The sequence below is a fragment of the Octopus sinensis genome, linkage group LG16, assembly GCF_006345805.1.
Source record: "Octopus sinensis linkage group LG16, ASM634580v1, whole genome shotgun sequence".
Lineage (NCBI taxonomy): Eukaryota > Metazoa > Mollusca > Cephalopoda > Octopoda > Octopodidae > Octopus > Octopus sinensis.
The window spans coordinates 20,092,469-20,108,247 of record NC_043012.1 but is presented as its reverse complement, the minus strand read 5'-3'; the positions used below and the strand labels follow the sequence as shown (position 1 = coordinate 20,108,247).

At 34.1% G+C, this 15,779-nt stretch overlaps 2 protein-coding genes across 3 annotated transcripts in view; one reads left to right on the top strand and one right to left on the bottom strand.

Annotated features, from left to right (window-relative positions):
* The window catches only part of LOC115220523, an 86,790-nt gene that overhangs the window by 3,225 nt on the left and 67,786 nt on the right, over nucleotides 1-15,779 (top strand). The window lies entirely within an intron of this gene.
* Nucleotides 1-15,779, bottom strand: part of LOC115220522 — a 39,666-nt gene that overhangs the window by 6,792 nt on the left and 17,095 nt on the right. The window contains exons 5-10 of one of the 2 annotated variants that reach the window (XM_029790660.2): nucleotides 12,153-12,290; nucleotides 10,035-10,067; nucleotides 9,340-9,369; nucleotides 5,677-5,715; nucleotides 4,076-4,111; nucleotides 2,124-2,153 (exon numbers count right to left, since the gene is read on the bottom strand). In XM_029790660.2, coding sequence (XP_029646520.1) covers nucleotides 2,124-2,153; nucleotides 4,076-4,111; nucleotides 5,677-5,715; nucleotides 9,340-9,369; nucleotides 10,035-10,067; nucleotides 12,153-12,290 — 306 coding nt within the window. The remainder of the gene's footprint in view (nucleotides 1-2,123; nucleotides 2,154-4,075; nucleotides 4,112-5,676; nucleotides 5,716-9,339; nucleotides 9,370-10,034; nucleotides 10,068-12,152; nucleotides 12,291-15,779) is intronic. The other variant, XM_029790661.2, reaches the window with a different exon arrangement.

Sequence of the window (15,779 nt, the reverse complement as noted above, 5' to 3'; positions counted from 1 at the left end):
ACGTCTTTAAGTTTAAGGAATCGATGTATATATGGGAGTGATTCTACGGCAAGGATTGTGCATGTGTAATAAAGGTACAGGCAGATATTTCTCTTTTTGTTTAACCATATGATTTAAAATATATTTTCATAATTTTCTCATTTTAAGTTTAGATATCATTTTTCATATCAACAGTACATAATATTATAACGGTTGAATATTTTTTCATCGAATAAAAACAGTCACCAGTTTCTCACAGATTACATATAGGGTCGTATTTGTGCGTTTTGATTATGTATTTATGCTTACTTATATATATAAAGTCATGTGTGTATATGAATATATATACGTATACATACATACATACATACATGCATACATACATGCATACATATATACATGCATACATACATACATGCATACATACATACATACATACATACATACATACATACATGCATACATACATGCATACATATATACATGCATACATACATACATGCATACATACATACATACATACATACATACATACATGCATACATATATACATGCATACATACATGCATACATACATACTTACATACATACATACATACATACATACATACAAACATACATACATACAAGCATACATACAAACATACATACATACATACATGCATACATACATGCATACATATATACATGCATGCATACATACATACATACACACATACATACATACATACATACATACATGCATACATATATACATGCATACATACATGCATACATACATACTTACATACATACATACATACATACATACATACATACATACAAACATACATACATACAAGCATACATACAAACATACATACATACATACATGCATACATACATGCATACATATATACATGCATACATACATACATGCACACATACATACATACATACATACATACATACATACATGCATGCATACATATATACATGCATACATACATACATACATACATACATACATACATACATACATACATACGTACGTATGTGGTATTCGTTTCAAAACTGGAATTGGAGTGGTCATTTAATGCCGCAGAATGGGAAGAGAACCGTAATATATGTCATAGTTATTCACTAACATTTGTTGACAGGCAGAGAAAAAAACTGTGAACTGCGAGTATATACATTAGAACGTTCTTTGCGTAGCGGGAAAATAAAATTATTTAAGTTCTATTTCCATGTTAAAACAATGAATATTAAGTGTATTAATTTACATATTTTGCTATGTCATAATCCGTAGCAAGATAACTTTTAGTCTATGTCAATCATACATTTTGTTTGTAACAATGAAGTTCTATATTATAGGAAGGATTAGTAATGCTTTAATTTGGAGAAACACTTTTTTCAAAATATAAAGACTAGCTTCGTGACACAAATGTGTATTGCCGTCCGTGTTTGTCTCGTCTACCCTGAGTAGATTTTGCTAAAAAATTGCGCCCAACTTTAAAATATATAATTTAGTCTTATTTTAAATCAAGTTAACATGATGACCGTTTGAAATCAATATTCTATGACGTATATCCTTCGTAAGAGAAACAATTGGTATCATTGACAACTAAAAATATCAATGACCACCAGGCTAGCCTGGGTATTAAATGTCGTCATAGAGCAGGGGTAGGACACACCCACTTAACAGAGATTAATATTATATACTTAATAAGTTTGCGAGTTGGCAGGCACATTAGCACGCCAGGCGAAATGCTTGGCGGTATTTCGTCCGCCGTTACCTTCTGAGTTCAAATTCCGCCGAGGTCCTCTTTTCCTTTCATCCTTTCGGGGTCGATTAAATAAGTACCAGTTAAGCACTGGGGTCGATATAATCGACTGAATCTGTTTGTCTGTCCTTGTTTGTCCTCTCTCTGTTTAGCTCCTTGTGGGTAGTAAAGAAATAGAAATAGGTATTTTGTCTGCCTTTAATGTTCTGAGTTCAAATTCCACCGAGGTCGACTTTGCCTTTCATCATTTCGCGGTCGGTTAAATAAGTTCTAGTTACGCACTGCGGTTAATGCAATCGACTTAATCCGTTTGTCTACCATTGTTTGTCTCCTCTATGGTTAGTCACTTGTGTGCTATAAAAATAGATATTATATACTTACTGAGTTGCGTTGCTGCTACTGCCTGCATTGCTGTTGAATGTGTAAAGGAAAATGTGACAGTTGAATTTATTAATGAAAATGAAGTCAATTTGAATAACGTAAACAATTAGGAAAATATAAAATCATAGAGCTGTTTTGCTTTTTGTTACAGAAATTTCAAATTTACTCAATTCTATTCATATATATATCTATTCGAACTTGATGCTGGTACATTGTCATCATATTCATGTGGTGCTGTGCTGGGTGTCATTGTTGTATTAAGGATGGTTCTAGGACAATGAAACTATAATTCAGGAAGTGACAGCGCTTTCTGTTTTGTATGTATGTCACCAGAAAACCAAAAGTCTCATCAGTTGGTAATGGATTATTGTATTGCAGTGATTATTGTGTACGTATTTACTAATATATATATATATATATATATATATATATATATATATATATGTGTGTGTGTGTGTGTGTGTGTGTGGTGTGTGTGCGTTTATGTATATGTGTACGTGTTTGCGTGTGTGTGTATGTGTCAGTATGCGTGTGTGTATATAGATAAACCTGTTTGACTAGCGTAGGCTAATATGACATGCATGATCAAGCGATACGCCACATGACCGTCAGGTATACGTATTTTGCTTCCTTTTTACGCATTGATCTTGGCTAATGAGCACAGTCAAACTAAGAAATGATTCATGAGAAAGTTGTGTGTATAACTGCAACTCAATATTATTGAACTTGTTTTTAAATATGAACGTAATTCAATATAGGAAGCTAATGCATGAATTACATAACTTGCAATGTTCAAAACTGTTGCAGAACACATTTCTGTTTATGCAAATTATTCATTTTGATTGTGAGCGTAAAAACCCTTAAAAAGAGGAACCCATGTTGTTAATTTGTAGAATAATCCATTTTTCAAACGACGTTTCTTCGATATATTAATACTTGCTATTTCACACAACATTCTGTGTTCACCTTTTTCTGTTTCTTCTACCTAGGTTTGTTTCTTCACTAATATTTGCAACTGAATTTAATATACACCCGTTATTCTTATTGAGAAAATATAACAAAATTTATACTGCATATTGATATTTTACGCAAGGCATATATTTCCTAAAGGAGACATTAAATCCATGTTGATTGTGAACTCTACCAGCTAAGGTTATATACTATATACACTTGAAATAGATCCATTATTAACATAACATTCATGGTTTAGTGTTGAGCTAAATTTGATGTCGTTTGTTAGCATTTAAAGCCTGTGCACTTGTGATATTAAAGAGACTGATGTTCATCTTGAACATTTACAGCTGGATGCTATTGTTAAAACATACATGATATGGACGCTTGTAGTTCTGACTTTCCATCACCTATGTCCTGCAGAGAAGGGTATCGTTAATGAAAGGAGAAATATATGAGATGGGTGGATTCTATGAAAGATACAGTTCACTGTATCTTTAGAATCCCTAGCAAATGACGAGCGATGACAAGTCATATTCGGACATTGTGATATGTGCGCAAGCTGGCAAGGATTACTTATAAGATATAGATTCTGAAGAATATTTAAGGTTGATATTGTGAGTGAAATATTTATATAGTATGCTATGGAAAGAATTATTTAACTAGTATATGCTTTGCTTGTGTATGTGGTTTGTGCAATCGACGTCTCGGTACTAGGGGGCAGAGGGGTTTGGAATCTGGTGTATAAGATTAATATGGATGAAGTTCTCGCTTAGATGTTTAATGATATGCTACATGTTCTCATAGGAGTTTTAGCATGATTTTAACGGAAGAGCAAGTTACCAATCAACTGTCGCATTTTGCCAGTAACACCGTGCCTGATAACATAGAGTTCCTTAATTTCTATCTCGCTGGAACACCAATCTTGATCACGTGTTTGTACACGTGATTGAATATTACATCAATCGAATATTTAGGATAATTCAGGTTTCAGTACTTACTCTCCTATTCCCAGGATGCCTAAGAGGCCTTCAGATCTGAAAAATATTGATATATAAACACACATATATATATATATATATATATATATATATATATATATATATATGCTCACACATACACACACAAGCACACACACGCGTATGTATATATATACATACATATATATATATATATATATATATATATATATATATCAAGGCAAGCAGAGTTAGTGGTTATCATAATAAGCTTGAGAAAACTTACCCTGACACTAGTATGAATACCACCATGAACACCAACATCAATAGCAATACTTTGGACAACAAGGTCTTTACCACAAGAATTTTTAGAATTAGGAAAATGCCAGCATTTGACAGTCACCTCGAAGCACGTATTCATTTAAATACCATTCTTTTTTACCCAAATTATGAATTTAGGTTCTACCGAACCTATATCAACCACCTATAACTTACACCATTTAAGCCATTCTTGTTTAATATTACCAACTAACTCCTTGTAATAATGGCAGATATTTCATTCATGAGATTATTTGAGAAAACAGAGGATTTATGTATCCAACCACGATGTTATAACCCCTAAGAACTATTTCAAATTCTAATTTTATTTTTGATTTTAACTTTTATTCACTTTGTTTTATATTATCCCCCAGTTCCTTTTACATCTTGGATGTATTTGGTGGCACTTGTTGTAATGTGGACTTAATTCTCTACTAACTTATTGTTATTCTTCTACTTAAAATAGTCTTTCATAGCCCTACCCACTTAACAACAACATTACACCCTGTAAGATTTATTTTATTTCATTAAACCCATTGAACTGGTTTTGTGATTTTGCTTCGTCATGTACCTAGAAGGTGGAATTCTTTTAGCTACGTGCACACAATTATTTGTTTATCCATTACTACCGCCACTCGAATTCTATTTGCTATCTAGAATGCAATATCATATTTGACTATTCATTTATTTATTTATTTATTTATTCATTTATTTTTATTTATCTTTTGTTTATTTATTTATGTCGAAAGCTGCAGTAGGCCATAACAGTAAATAACAGCCTTCCCCCCACCGCAACATTTATTTACTTCTTTTTCGTCTTCTTTTTTCATTTATATTTCGTGTGCTTTCCGTTTTCAATGCTCAACTAAGTGATGCTCAGAACATTGTAGACTCACAAACAAAACTCAGTTTATATATGCATGTCTGTAAATGTATGTATATAAATATTTTTCAAATGCAATTAACAATTCATCAAATAGGGAAAACGTTCAAATACAACGCAAAATTGACATTCGATTCGTATATGCTGGATTGTGTAAGACATGATTAATCTGAATATTCAGTTTTGTAAACGGTATCTGAAAGAACCGAGATGTAGTAACATAACAACAGTCTTGGTCTGAGATCGTGTGCTGAGATAAAAAACTATTGCAGCGTGGAAGATGTTTGTAAGCCATTTAAGAACACACAAAACGCGTTAATTTCACTTCGACATTTAAATTTAATTTGTATCAAAATATTTTCGTCCTATTGAAACCACGACCTCTTCACTGACAAAACAGGTTGCAGGGAAACTACATGAAATTGTTTTTAAATATACTTACACGGTATTTAGTAAGAAACCAGAAAATGAGCCGCTTTGTCTGAAATGAAGGAATAAATTAACTATATGAATTATATGATATAAATGAAAAAGTAAATATCTTCTTAGGGTATGATAAGTATTTTTTTTAATCACTCATGCTTAACTTTGAATGTAACTTTCAGTAATATTTGAATATATATTTTAAAAAGAATATGAAATTTATCTAATTTGCCATGCGCGAAATAGCGACCAAATAATTCTGCGTATGAATATATAAAGTTAAAGTTTTATATATATATGTATATATATATATATATATATATATAAAGTTAAGGTTTTATATATATGTATATATATATATATATACAGCCTTGGTTTGTCCCGTTTGAGACTATGAATAACTTGGATACCCCCGCTAGAGCTGACAGAAGTCGTCGTCCCTTGATGGAAAGAAATTATGATACTGATCATCGTTTCTGGAACACGTAGCCAAGGACAACCGAGCGAGCATCTCAAAATATGATCTCGAAAGCTTCAGTAGATCTACAAAATTGACACAATTGTCTCGGTTGTGTTCACGAGGCTACTTCTGTGAGACTAATTCTGATTCCAAGATTAAGGAAACGTGCTCACACAAAATTTTCAGCGGGAGACAGTTACTCCCTTTATATATCTCGAGTGGTATGTCTTAGTTCCTAGACGCCTTTCCATTCGTAAGTTGTTTTATAGACTTTTTACTATTTCAGAATTTCATGGAGCAACTGACGGTTCTTCAAGGACAGGTCTTTGTAGTTGGTTGACGATCAGTTCTTAATGAACATCTTAGTCCCTATTCAGAACATTTGAAAAATGCTCAACCCAGCGCTTTGTGACATCCTTTTCATCTGTCAGAAGATTACCCTCAATTGAAACTATGTGAGTTGCGCTACCCGACACAGGTCCGAAAACACATTTTAAATTCTGTTAGAATGACCTGGAGTCACATCTGTCCGCAGCATCTAGGAATTCTTGTGCCTTTCTTTGCCACCATATCTGTTTCATATGCCTCAGTTGTGATTGGCATGTATTCCTGGCCTTTTAAACTCATTATGTTTTGTGGCATCATTTCTATTTGATATCCACTGGCAGTGGCACACGTGCATATTGTCCAAAAGAGGATAGATGTTTGGATCATATCAGTGAAAACAATCTTCGTGCTTTCTCTTAACAGTGTTTCACAAGATGTCTCAAATACAATATTTTTGAAAGCTGATTCAAAATCGCTGTTGTGTGAGATGCTAGTAAGTTACTTGTCACAGATTGTTTGAAATAAGATTAAATTGTTTTTGTTCCTCAACTTTGTCCGTTTTCCGAATTAGCTGAGTGCGATTGTTACGAATACGGCTGCGAATAGTAAAACTCACCTTTGATGGTAGTAGTCTAAAACCAGAACAGCACTTTCAATATAGAAAGAACGTATAACTTGTATTTCTTCCCTCATGAACGAATTCAAAATTATGTAATCAATGAGGTAATAATGGTTTGATAGGGGATATTTCCAAGTAGAATTGTAGTGGTTAGGGAGTTGGAAAATAGTGTTGGTAATTAAAAATCCATGCTCACTGCAAAGCAATAGTAGCAGATGGCCGTTTGGGTTTGCCTTGCCAACCTCATGCTCCCCTATTACGTCACCCCATATGGATGTATGTCGGCCTACACGTGAACTGAAATCCCCAAGGAGGAGAAGTTATCATGGATGCAGACACCTCCCAACTGGCTACGTAGCACAAAGTTGAACTGCTCTTTGACTACTTCATTTGAGTCCATGGTTGGAGAATAGCGGCTGAAAATAGTTGCATATTTGTTCTCGGCAATGCAGATGCACAATGACATCAATCTTTCACTAATGACAACAGGCAGAGATTGAAGACGTTTCACCAAGTCATTCCGAATAGCAAACCCAACACATGCGTCTTTCTTTACTTCCTGAGGCTTACCCATCTAGAAATAGTATGGGTTCCGATTTGTAGAGGGATAACTGATATGATTTTCACAGCCAGACAGAAGCAGGAGAAGTGCTATGAGCAGAACATAGATCTTTTCCAGGTATTCGTTGATTTAACCAAGGCTTTTGATACGGGGAATAGGGCCTTGTTATGGAAACTACTTGGAAACCTTGGATGTCAAGATCACTTTCTATCTATAATTAAATCATTTCATGAAGGGACAGAGGCTTGGGTCAATGTTGGTAGTGGCATGGCGCGACCCATTCCTGTAGAGAATGGTGTCAAGTAGAATGACATCATTGCACCAACCCTCCTTTTTTTAACTTTGCTGCTGCTTTTACTTATGTTTCTGCTATTTTTAGGGAATATATATCAGGTATCGCTCTTTTCGCCGTCCCTTTAATCTGTGCCGATTTGCTGCCAATTCAAATGTATCCCAGTCTATTTTTCGTGGCCTCCTTTATGCAGATATCTGTGACTTACAGTGGATGACATAGAAATACCTATGAATCGTTTCCTGCATCTTGCAAGGAATATGAACGCAGCATTAGCCTGGACAAGACGCCTGTCGTAATGCTCCAACATGCATCAGAAAATCCATATGTGGAACCAGCTATATTGAATGAAGGAACAATTCTGAAAATCGCAGACAAGTTTGGCTACATGGGCAGCACACGCAGCCGTTCATGCTCCCAGGATGATTAAATATCTTTCAGGCTGCAGAGAGCAACTGATTCCTTCCGGTCTCTTGAGTGTCGTGTCTGGTCCCAGCAACACAAAGCAAACTAAAATTGCTGTGTACCGTACACGTGTACTATCATCGCTCCGTTACTCATGTGAGGCATGAAATCCTTTACAAACGTCATTTAAGGGTCCTTGAATGATTTTGTCAGAGATGACTGAGACATTCTGAATATTGGCTGGACCTTAAAAACTCTAGACACACAGGTCCTGAGGGCAGCTGATATATTGCGTATTGTGGCAATAGTGCACAAGCAATAGTTATGTTGGACTGAACACCTTGTTAGAATGAAAGGTAGCAGGATCCCTAAAGAGATGTATACGGAGGTCTTGTTAATGGAATGGAAAGAGACCCGGCAGAAACCAAGGCTGCGATTCAAGGACTGTGTCAAGTGCTCATTAAAGGCCTGTGATGTGCAGGTGACTGACTGGGAAAACAATGCCTCTGATCGTGACAGATGAAGGAAGCAGGTGAAAAAGAGGGCGACGCCTTTGAGAAAGCACGTATTCTGCAGGACAAATTTAAGCGTACTGCTCCAAGCGCATGGAGAAAGCTTAGTTTGAAATGTTTGTAGTCAGGTATGCTTGTCAAGAGCAAGGCTCATCTTTCATAATGGAGCAACGAATGCAAAATATAAATTAGTCACAGAGCGCACAATGTTCCTGAAGGGCAGCAACAGTCTTCATCGGTCACAAGTGGACGACCATCATAGGCATATATATTTATATACATACATATATAATTTATGTGTATATATATATGTATTTATGCATATAAATGTATGTATCTATCTATGCATGCATGTATGGGGATGTAAAGAAATGCTATTCTTTATTGTTTTATCTACTTTCTGGCCCAAAGTTTAAAGGATACTTATTTTGCGTATACCCACAGAAATGATATTGTTATACGGAACAGTATTCACATTAATGAAAGCTAAAATCCAGTAACTTACAGATTCAGTGCGGCTTTGCCAAGAGAAGCTCTGTAAAGGAAAAAATATAAAATATATAATAATCGAAATATAGAGAAATTTATGTATAGACACAGACAAATATGACTAACTCAGTAGCACCTGGAAAAGTATTTTAATTAATTATTTCGCGGCACAATGGACCACTCAAGCACAAGGTTGTTCTTGGCTGAAACATATCCAGGTGTAGCTGATTTATCCGGTACTTCCTACAGGATTTTGCTCAGGTACCGATTGAGATATATAACGTTCTTTAAGTTATATATATATATATATATATATATATATATATATATATATATATATATATCAATTCATTGAACCTTCATAAAGTACACTATTTAGATTCTTTCGTTCACTTATTTACCTTAAATTATTAAGTTGGAAACTCTATCTTTGGTAATAAATATGAAGTGAGTTATTATTTACTGTAAAATATGCATTCATTTATTTACCTTTTACATTCTAATGTCTTTGTTTCTTAACAGATTACTAAATAGCATGGTATTTCGAAATTGGTAAAGATTATATTCTTTAAAAACTACTGTAGAATTAACTTTAACACCTATGTGCGTGTGCGAGAGCGTGAGCGTATGTGAATGAGTATGTGTTTGTATAATTGTGAAAGTATACAGAGCGCATTTAACTTCTATATTACATAACAAAGCATAACTCACATGTTGCGTTTGCTCCTGACTGATCGTTTTCGCCTGTTAAGGAACAAAAATAGCTGATTAATAAATCAAATATGACGGTAATTAAGTATATATATATATATATATACATATATATATATATATATATATATATATATATATATATATATATATATATATGTATATGTATATAAATGCGAAACAAGGTGGAAAAAAGAGTACTCAAATACCAGAGGTAGAGTAATATGCTTTATTTTAAAGCAGCAGAAATATAACAAAAGCTGTTACTCAGAGTTTCACGTTCTCGTTCGTCGGACAATTTTGTTAACATGGAACAGAAATAACGATATGATCAAAACTAGTTAAATGATATATCTTTAAAAATGGATTTGTTTCATTGGTCCTTTCAAATAACGGTTTTAAGCATGAATGTTTGTATATATTTAGTATTTTTTTGAAAGGACATGGTAAATTTTGATTTTATAAATTCCCCTTTCTTTACCTTAAAATGTTTTCCCCCTTACAAATCTTGAAACTTTGCCTTGCAATGAAAGCCGTTTTGATCTCCTTTTTAATTTTTCTTACACCCATTTATATTAAAATTTGCTTTTAGTTTAGCCTTATGTCTTACTATTATTTTTTCCTTTCTTATGTATATATATATTTGACTCTATTGAATGCATATCAACACTATGAACTACTACATCATACTCTTTAAACATATAGCATGGACTCGCTTTACTATATATGAATTTTTTATGTTTGACTCTATTGAATATCATATATGAATTTTTTATATTTGATAGCATGAACTATCTTTTTTATGTATACTTTTTTTTTTTTTGATAAGGTTCGTCATTTCAAGAACCGAAACATGTTCAATAAATAATGTATGTATAAAAATTAAAATTTGTCTAATATAGCAGCATTTTCAAACTTCATTTTTTACAAATATATATATATATATATATATATTATATATATATATATATTATATATATATATATGTATATATATATATATATATATATATATATATCTATATATATATATATATATATATATATATGTATGTATGTATGTATGTAAAATATATATATATATATATATATATTATATATATATATATGGGGTGGGTGGGTGGGTGCGCCTGTGTGTGGTAATGTTTGTTGCCACTTGAACATGACTGTTTCGTCCGGTAAAATGTTACTACTACATTTTAGCCCAGAATATGAGTACGGAATTCCTGAAGTATATTCACCGGGAGTATACCTCAACCGTGGATGACATCAGGTAGCCCAAACTGTGAACTTAATTTACTCAATACACTGATTCTCAATTACCCATTAGTCCACTTTTAGATTTGAGACAATGGAAAAGATTATAATTCAGTTATGAACTGGGGATAACTCTAAGGGACATAAAATCAGATCTACGACGGTTCGAAACTTGTTAAACACTCATGAGTAAATAATACATATCATTCTTCTGAATTAATATATAATCCGTTGCCTGATGCTTAGAAAATTGTGCAGACAGCTCTTGTTCAGCTGGAAAACGATGTGGCAATCTAAACACTGCAAAGTTTTGAAACAAAATTTTATATGTGAATTTCAGTTAGATTTGTAATTGTAATTTGATCCCAAACAATATAACTAATTATATACGGGTGGATGCTGAAAAGTCGTTGGTTTTGAAGGAAATCGTGAAAGTCCCGGCTGGAAGCCCAAAATTCCGAGTTCATTTTAACTGCTTAGAAAAACTGAAAGACCGCTGTAATAAGTGTGTGAGTCCCGGAGGGGAATTTGCTGAATAGAATCATCATTAACTGATCCTCCTGGATTTTCTTTTCCCCGAATTCAAAAGCATTTCAGTACACTTTTGAATTATGAACTCAACAAAAAAGAGAAGGTAATTCCATTGGTTGTGGAATTATGCAGCACTAAATGTTATTTGGTTGTTGTCAAATTTCGAGAAATAAGATTTACCCTAATAATATTTATGCGATCAATAGTATGTGCTACATAGATAATAAATAGTGTAAAATAATATTTTCAAATCAACATAATAAAATTGCAATTCAAAATAGATTTAATGATACTGCAAAAGCAAAGTCAGATTATTTCACAGATGACTTACCTTTTGGATTCTTTGGCAATGGCAAGAGTAAAAGGATCTGCAAAGGTATTCTGAAAACAACCCATAGCCTTTTTAAATGTGTTTGTTTCATATTGTTTGAAGTGGTAAATCGGAAACAGTAGCAGGCGTTTTATATATCTGTGAAAAAGGCATGAAATTTCAATTAGAACAATAACATGAACAATATGCAAATAAACACACACACACACACACACACATATATATATATATACATATATGGGGTGTGCGTATATATATTTATATACACACATATGTATATGTATAAATATCCATATATATATATATAATATATATATATATAATAAATATTAGGGAATAAATCCAAATTTACAGGGAAAAAATCAGATTTAGGATTAAATCCAATTTTATAGTAAAATATTATATAATATTATTAGAGACAAAACCACTATTTTGCAAAACAAACAAGGAAAGACTTAATCAATACCGACCTACGGTGAATAAAATCAGATTAAGTAACAGATATCAAGTCGTAATGCAGTACGAGCGTTTCAAGCGACTTTTTATTAAAATTTTATGTATTGATTAAGTCTTTCCTTGTTTGTTTTGCAAAATAGTGGTTTTGTCTCTAATAATATTATATATATATATATATATATATATTATATATATATATATATATATATTTATATATGTATATATATATATCAGAAAAAATTAAGATTCAGTCCGGTACTTATCCTCACAGCTCGACCTACGGTGAATAAAATCAGATTAAGTAACAGATATCAAGTCGTAATGCAGTACGAGCGTTTCAAGCGACTCTATTTATTTGAACAATGCAATCATTACATCAATTTACATAGAAAGCTATATTCATTTGCACAAAAATAAAGAATTCTATATTTTTGTGGAGATAAAGATAGCTCTGCATTTCTAGATGCTGATGGTCAGGTGAAAAACCTTCGACGTTCGTGAGAAGTTATTAGATTGTCAAGAAAGTTCTTGCAGAATTGGTGTATTTCCAAATTAATAGTCGTCAAAATTACTTTGACTTTATATATCATTTTAAAGGCCATTTTCACTATATCTAATCCTGTTGCTCTCTTTCTTAGTAAATAATTAGGCCATTTTTCTCCGACCGTTGAATACATCAAGGACAAAAAGCAAATTTGTACAATTGTCTTATTCCAGTTCAAGCTAGGCCGAAAAGCTGCTGAAAAAGCTCACAGTATCGACGATGCGTTTGGACCAGGAACCACTAATGGACGCACAGCACAATGGTGGTTCAAGAAATTCCGTAGCGGTGACAAGAGACATGAAGACGATAAGCGTAGTGATCGGCCATCTGATGTTGACAACGATCAACTAAGAGCCTTAGTCGAATCCAATCCACGCACAATCTTTCGAGAGCTTGCTTCTGAATTAAATGTAATGTACACGACAATTTCCAACCACTTGAAAGAGATAGGAAAAGCAAAAATACTTGAGAAATGGGTGCCGCACGAATTGAACCACAACTAAAAAGAAACGCCGTTTTGAAGTGTCGTCTTCCCTTCTGTTACGCAACGAGAACGACACGCTTCTCAACAGAATTGTGACTTGTGATGAAAAGTCGATTCTTTACGACAACCGGCGACGCTCACATCGGTGATTGGACCCCGAAGAAGCTCCTCGGTAATTCTCGAAGCCAAATGTGCACCAAAAGAAGGTCATGGGGACTGTTTGGTGGTCTGCGGCCGGTCTCATCCATCACAGTTTTTAGGATGCAGGAGAAACCATTACGGCTGAGAAGTACTGTCAGCAAATGGATGAAATACACAAGAAACTCCGACAACAACATCCAGCACTGGTCAATAGAAAAGGACCAATTATTCTCCACGACAACGCTCAGCCGCACGTTGTACAACTGACCCTGTATAAGTTGGACTTATTGGGATAAGAAACTCTACTTCATCCGTCATACTCACCAGATCTCCCGGCTACCGACTAACACTTGTTGACGCATCTCGATAACTTTCTGCGCGAGAAATACTTCAAAAACCAAAACGATGCCAAACACGTCTTCAACGACTTTATCACCACCAGAAAGCAGGATTTTTACGCTACTGGCATAAATAAACACGTTTCGCATTGGTAAAACTGCGTTGATTCTGATGGTGTTTATTTCGATTAATAAAGTTTTGTTTGAGCCGAGATATGTCCATCTGAATTTAAAGGTTAAATACCGCAAGAACTTTCTTGACAACCTCATAATTAGGATCCGTTGCATGTCCTCTGGTGTGAATGCTTCATGCCTCTAATCGTCTGTGTTTGCACCAAAGTCTTACTTTTGCTTTAAAGCGCTTTTGGCTGTACAAGCCGCCACTACCGGTCTATACCCAAACTTTACTCTTTCTGTAAACATTCGAATGCTGTTTCCCACAGGACGGAGAAATACAAAATGAATTAGAGCGGGGCAAGTACACAGTCGTGTTTTGTATCATTTGAGACTGTGAATGAAACGAAAATTTCGCTCTTGATCTGGCAGAAGCCATCATCCGTTGATAGAAAGATATGCTGATATTGAGGATCTTTTCGGGAACACCTAGCTATCAAAGGAAATCCAAAGAGCATCCAATGCTACAGTGATGAAAGATTTAGTTCTACAAAAACGTCTCGGTCATATTCTCCAGCATTTTCCTGCCGTTTTCTTAGGTTGAAAATTATATCCACTGTGTTTCTATCAGCAGCACTGAGATTCAAGAAACACTAAGCTGGCAGGAACATCTTTTAATTTGTTTAATAATAACCTACCAAGGATCTTCTCGGTAACACACAAAATGGAAATACTTCTTTGGTGGTAACATTCATATTTGCTGCCGTTAATCTTTGACTACTTCATTTAAATTCATGATTGGAGAATTGCAGATGAAAATACTTGCATATTTATTTTTGCCAATGCAAACGTGCAACGACGTGAGTCTTTCACTAATGATAACAGAAGTTCCATCAAGTCCTTCCGAATAGCAAACTCAACACAAGAGTCTTCCTTTACTTCTTGAGGCTTACCCATCCATACAAATATGTAATAGTCCGCTAATCTAGTTTCTGAGAACTACTATTTCAATGTATTTTTATTCTTCAAGCGATGGGCAACTAAAGCATTCCTACGTTCAGTTTTTCTTACTGTCCTGAAAAATTTTAAATTTCCAAGATGTAAAAAAAATGGGTTTGTTTTTTTTTACTTTTCTTTTCAATTTGATTTCGGTTCCGGTGCAGGTTTGGATTCCCAGTTATTTGCACGTTACGATAAGTAGCAATGAGAGTAAGCAAATTTTTGCTCGCATTTTTTCTTGACCCCCTCCTACACAGAAGGAAGAGCTATCCTAAACACGACTGTTTTTTTTTTTGCGAATGGCGGACACGAATTACACACTTAGCATGAGATTTTGTGTAAAGCAGCTGCATACGCTTCATCACCTGTGTGTGATGTTCAAGCTCAGAAATGTCAGTGACATCCTTCACCTGTTCTCGTCGCTATCTCTTCATCGTTATAGTGTTGGGGGCGGGGTCAAAATGTTTGTGGTATTTACTGATATTATTTTGCTGAACTACCTGCACATGCATTTGTTTATAGTGTATTACTTGCGCAGGACAATGTACACT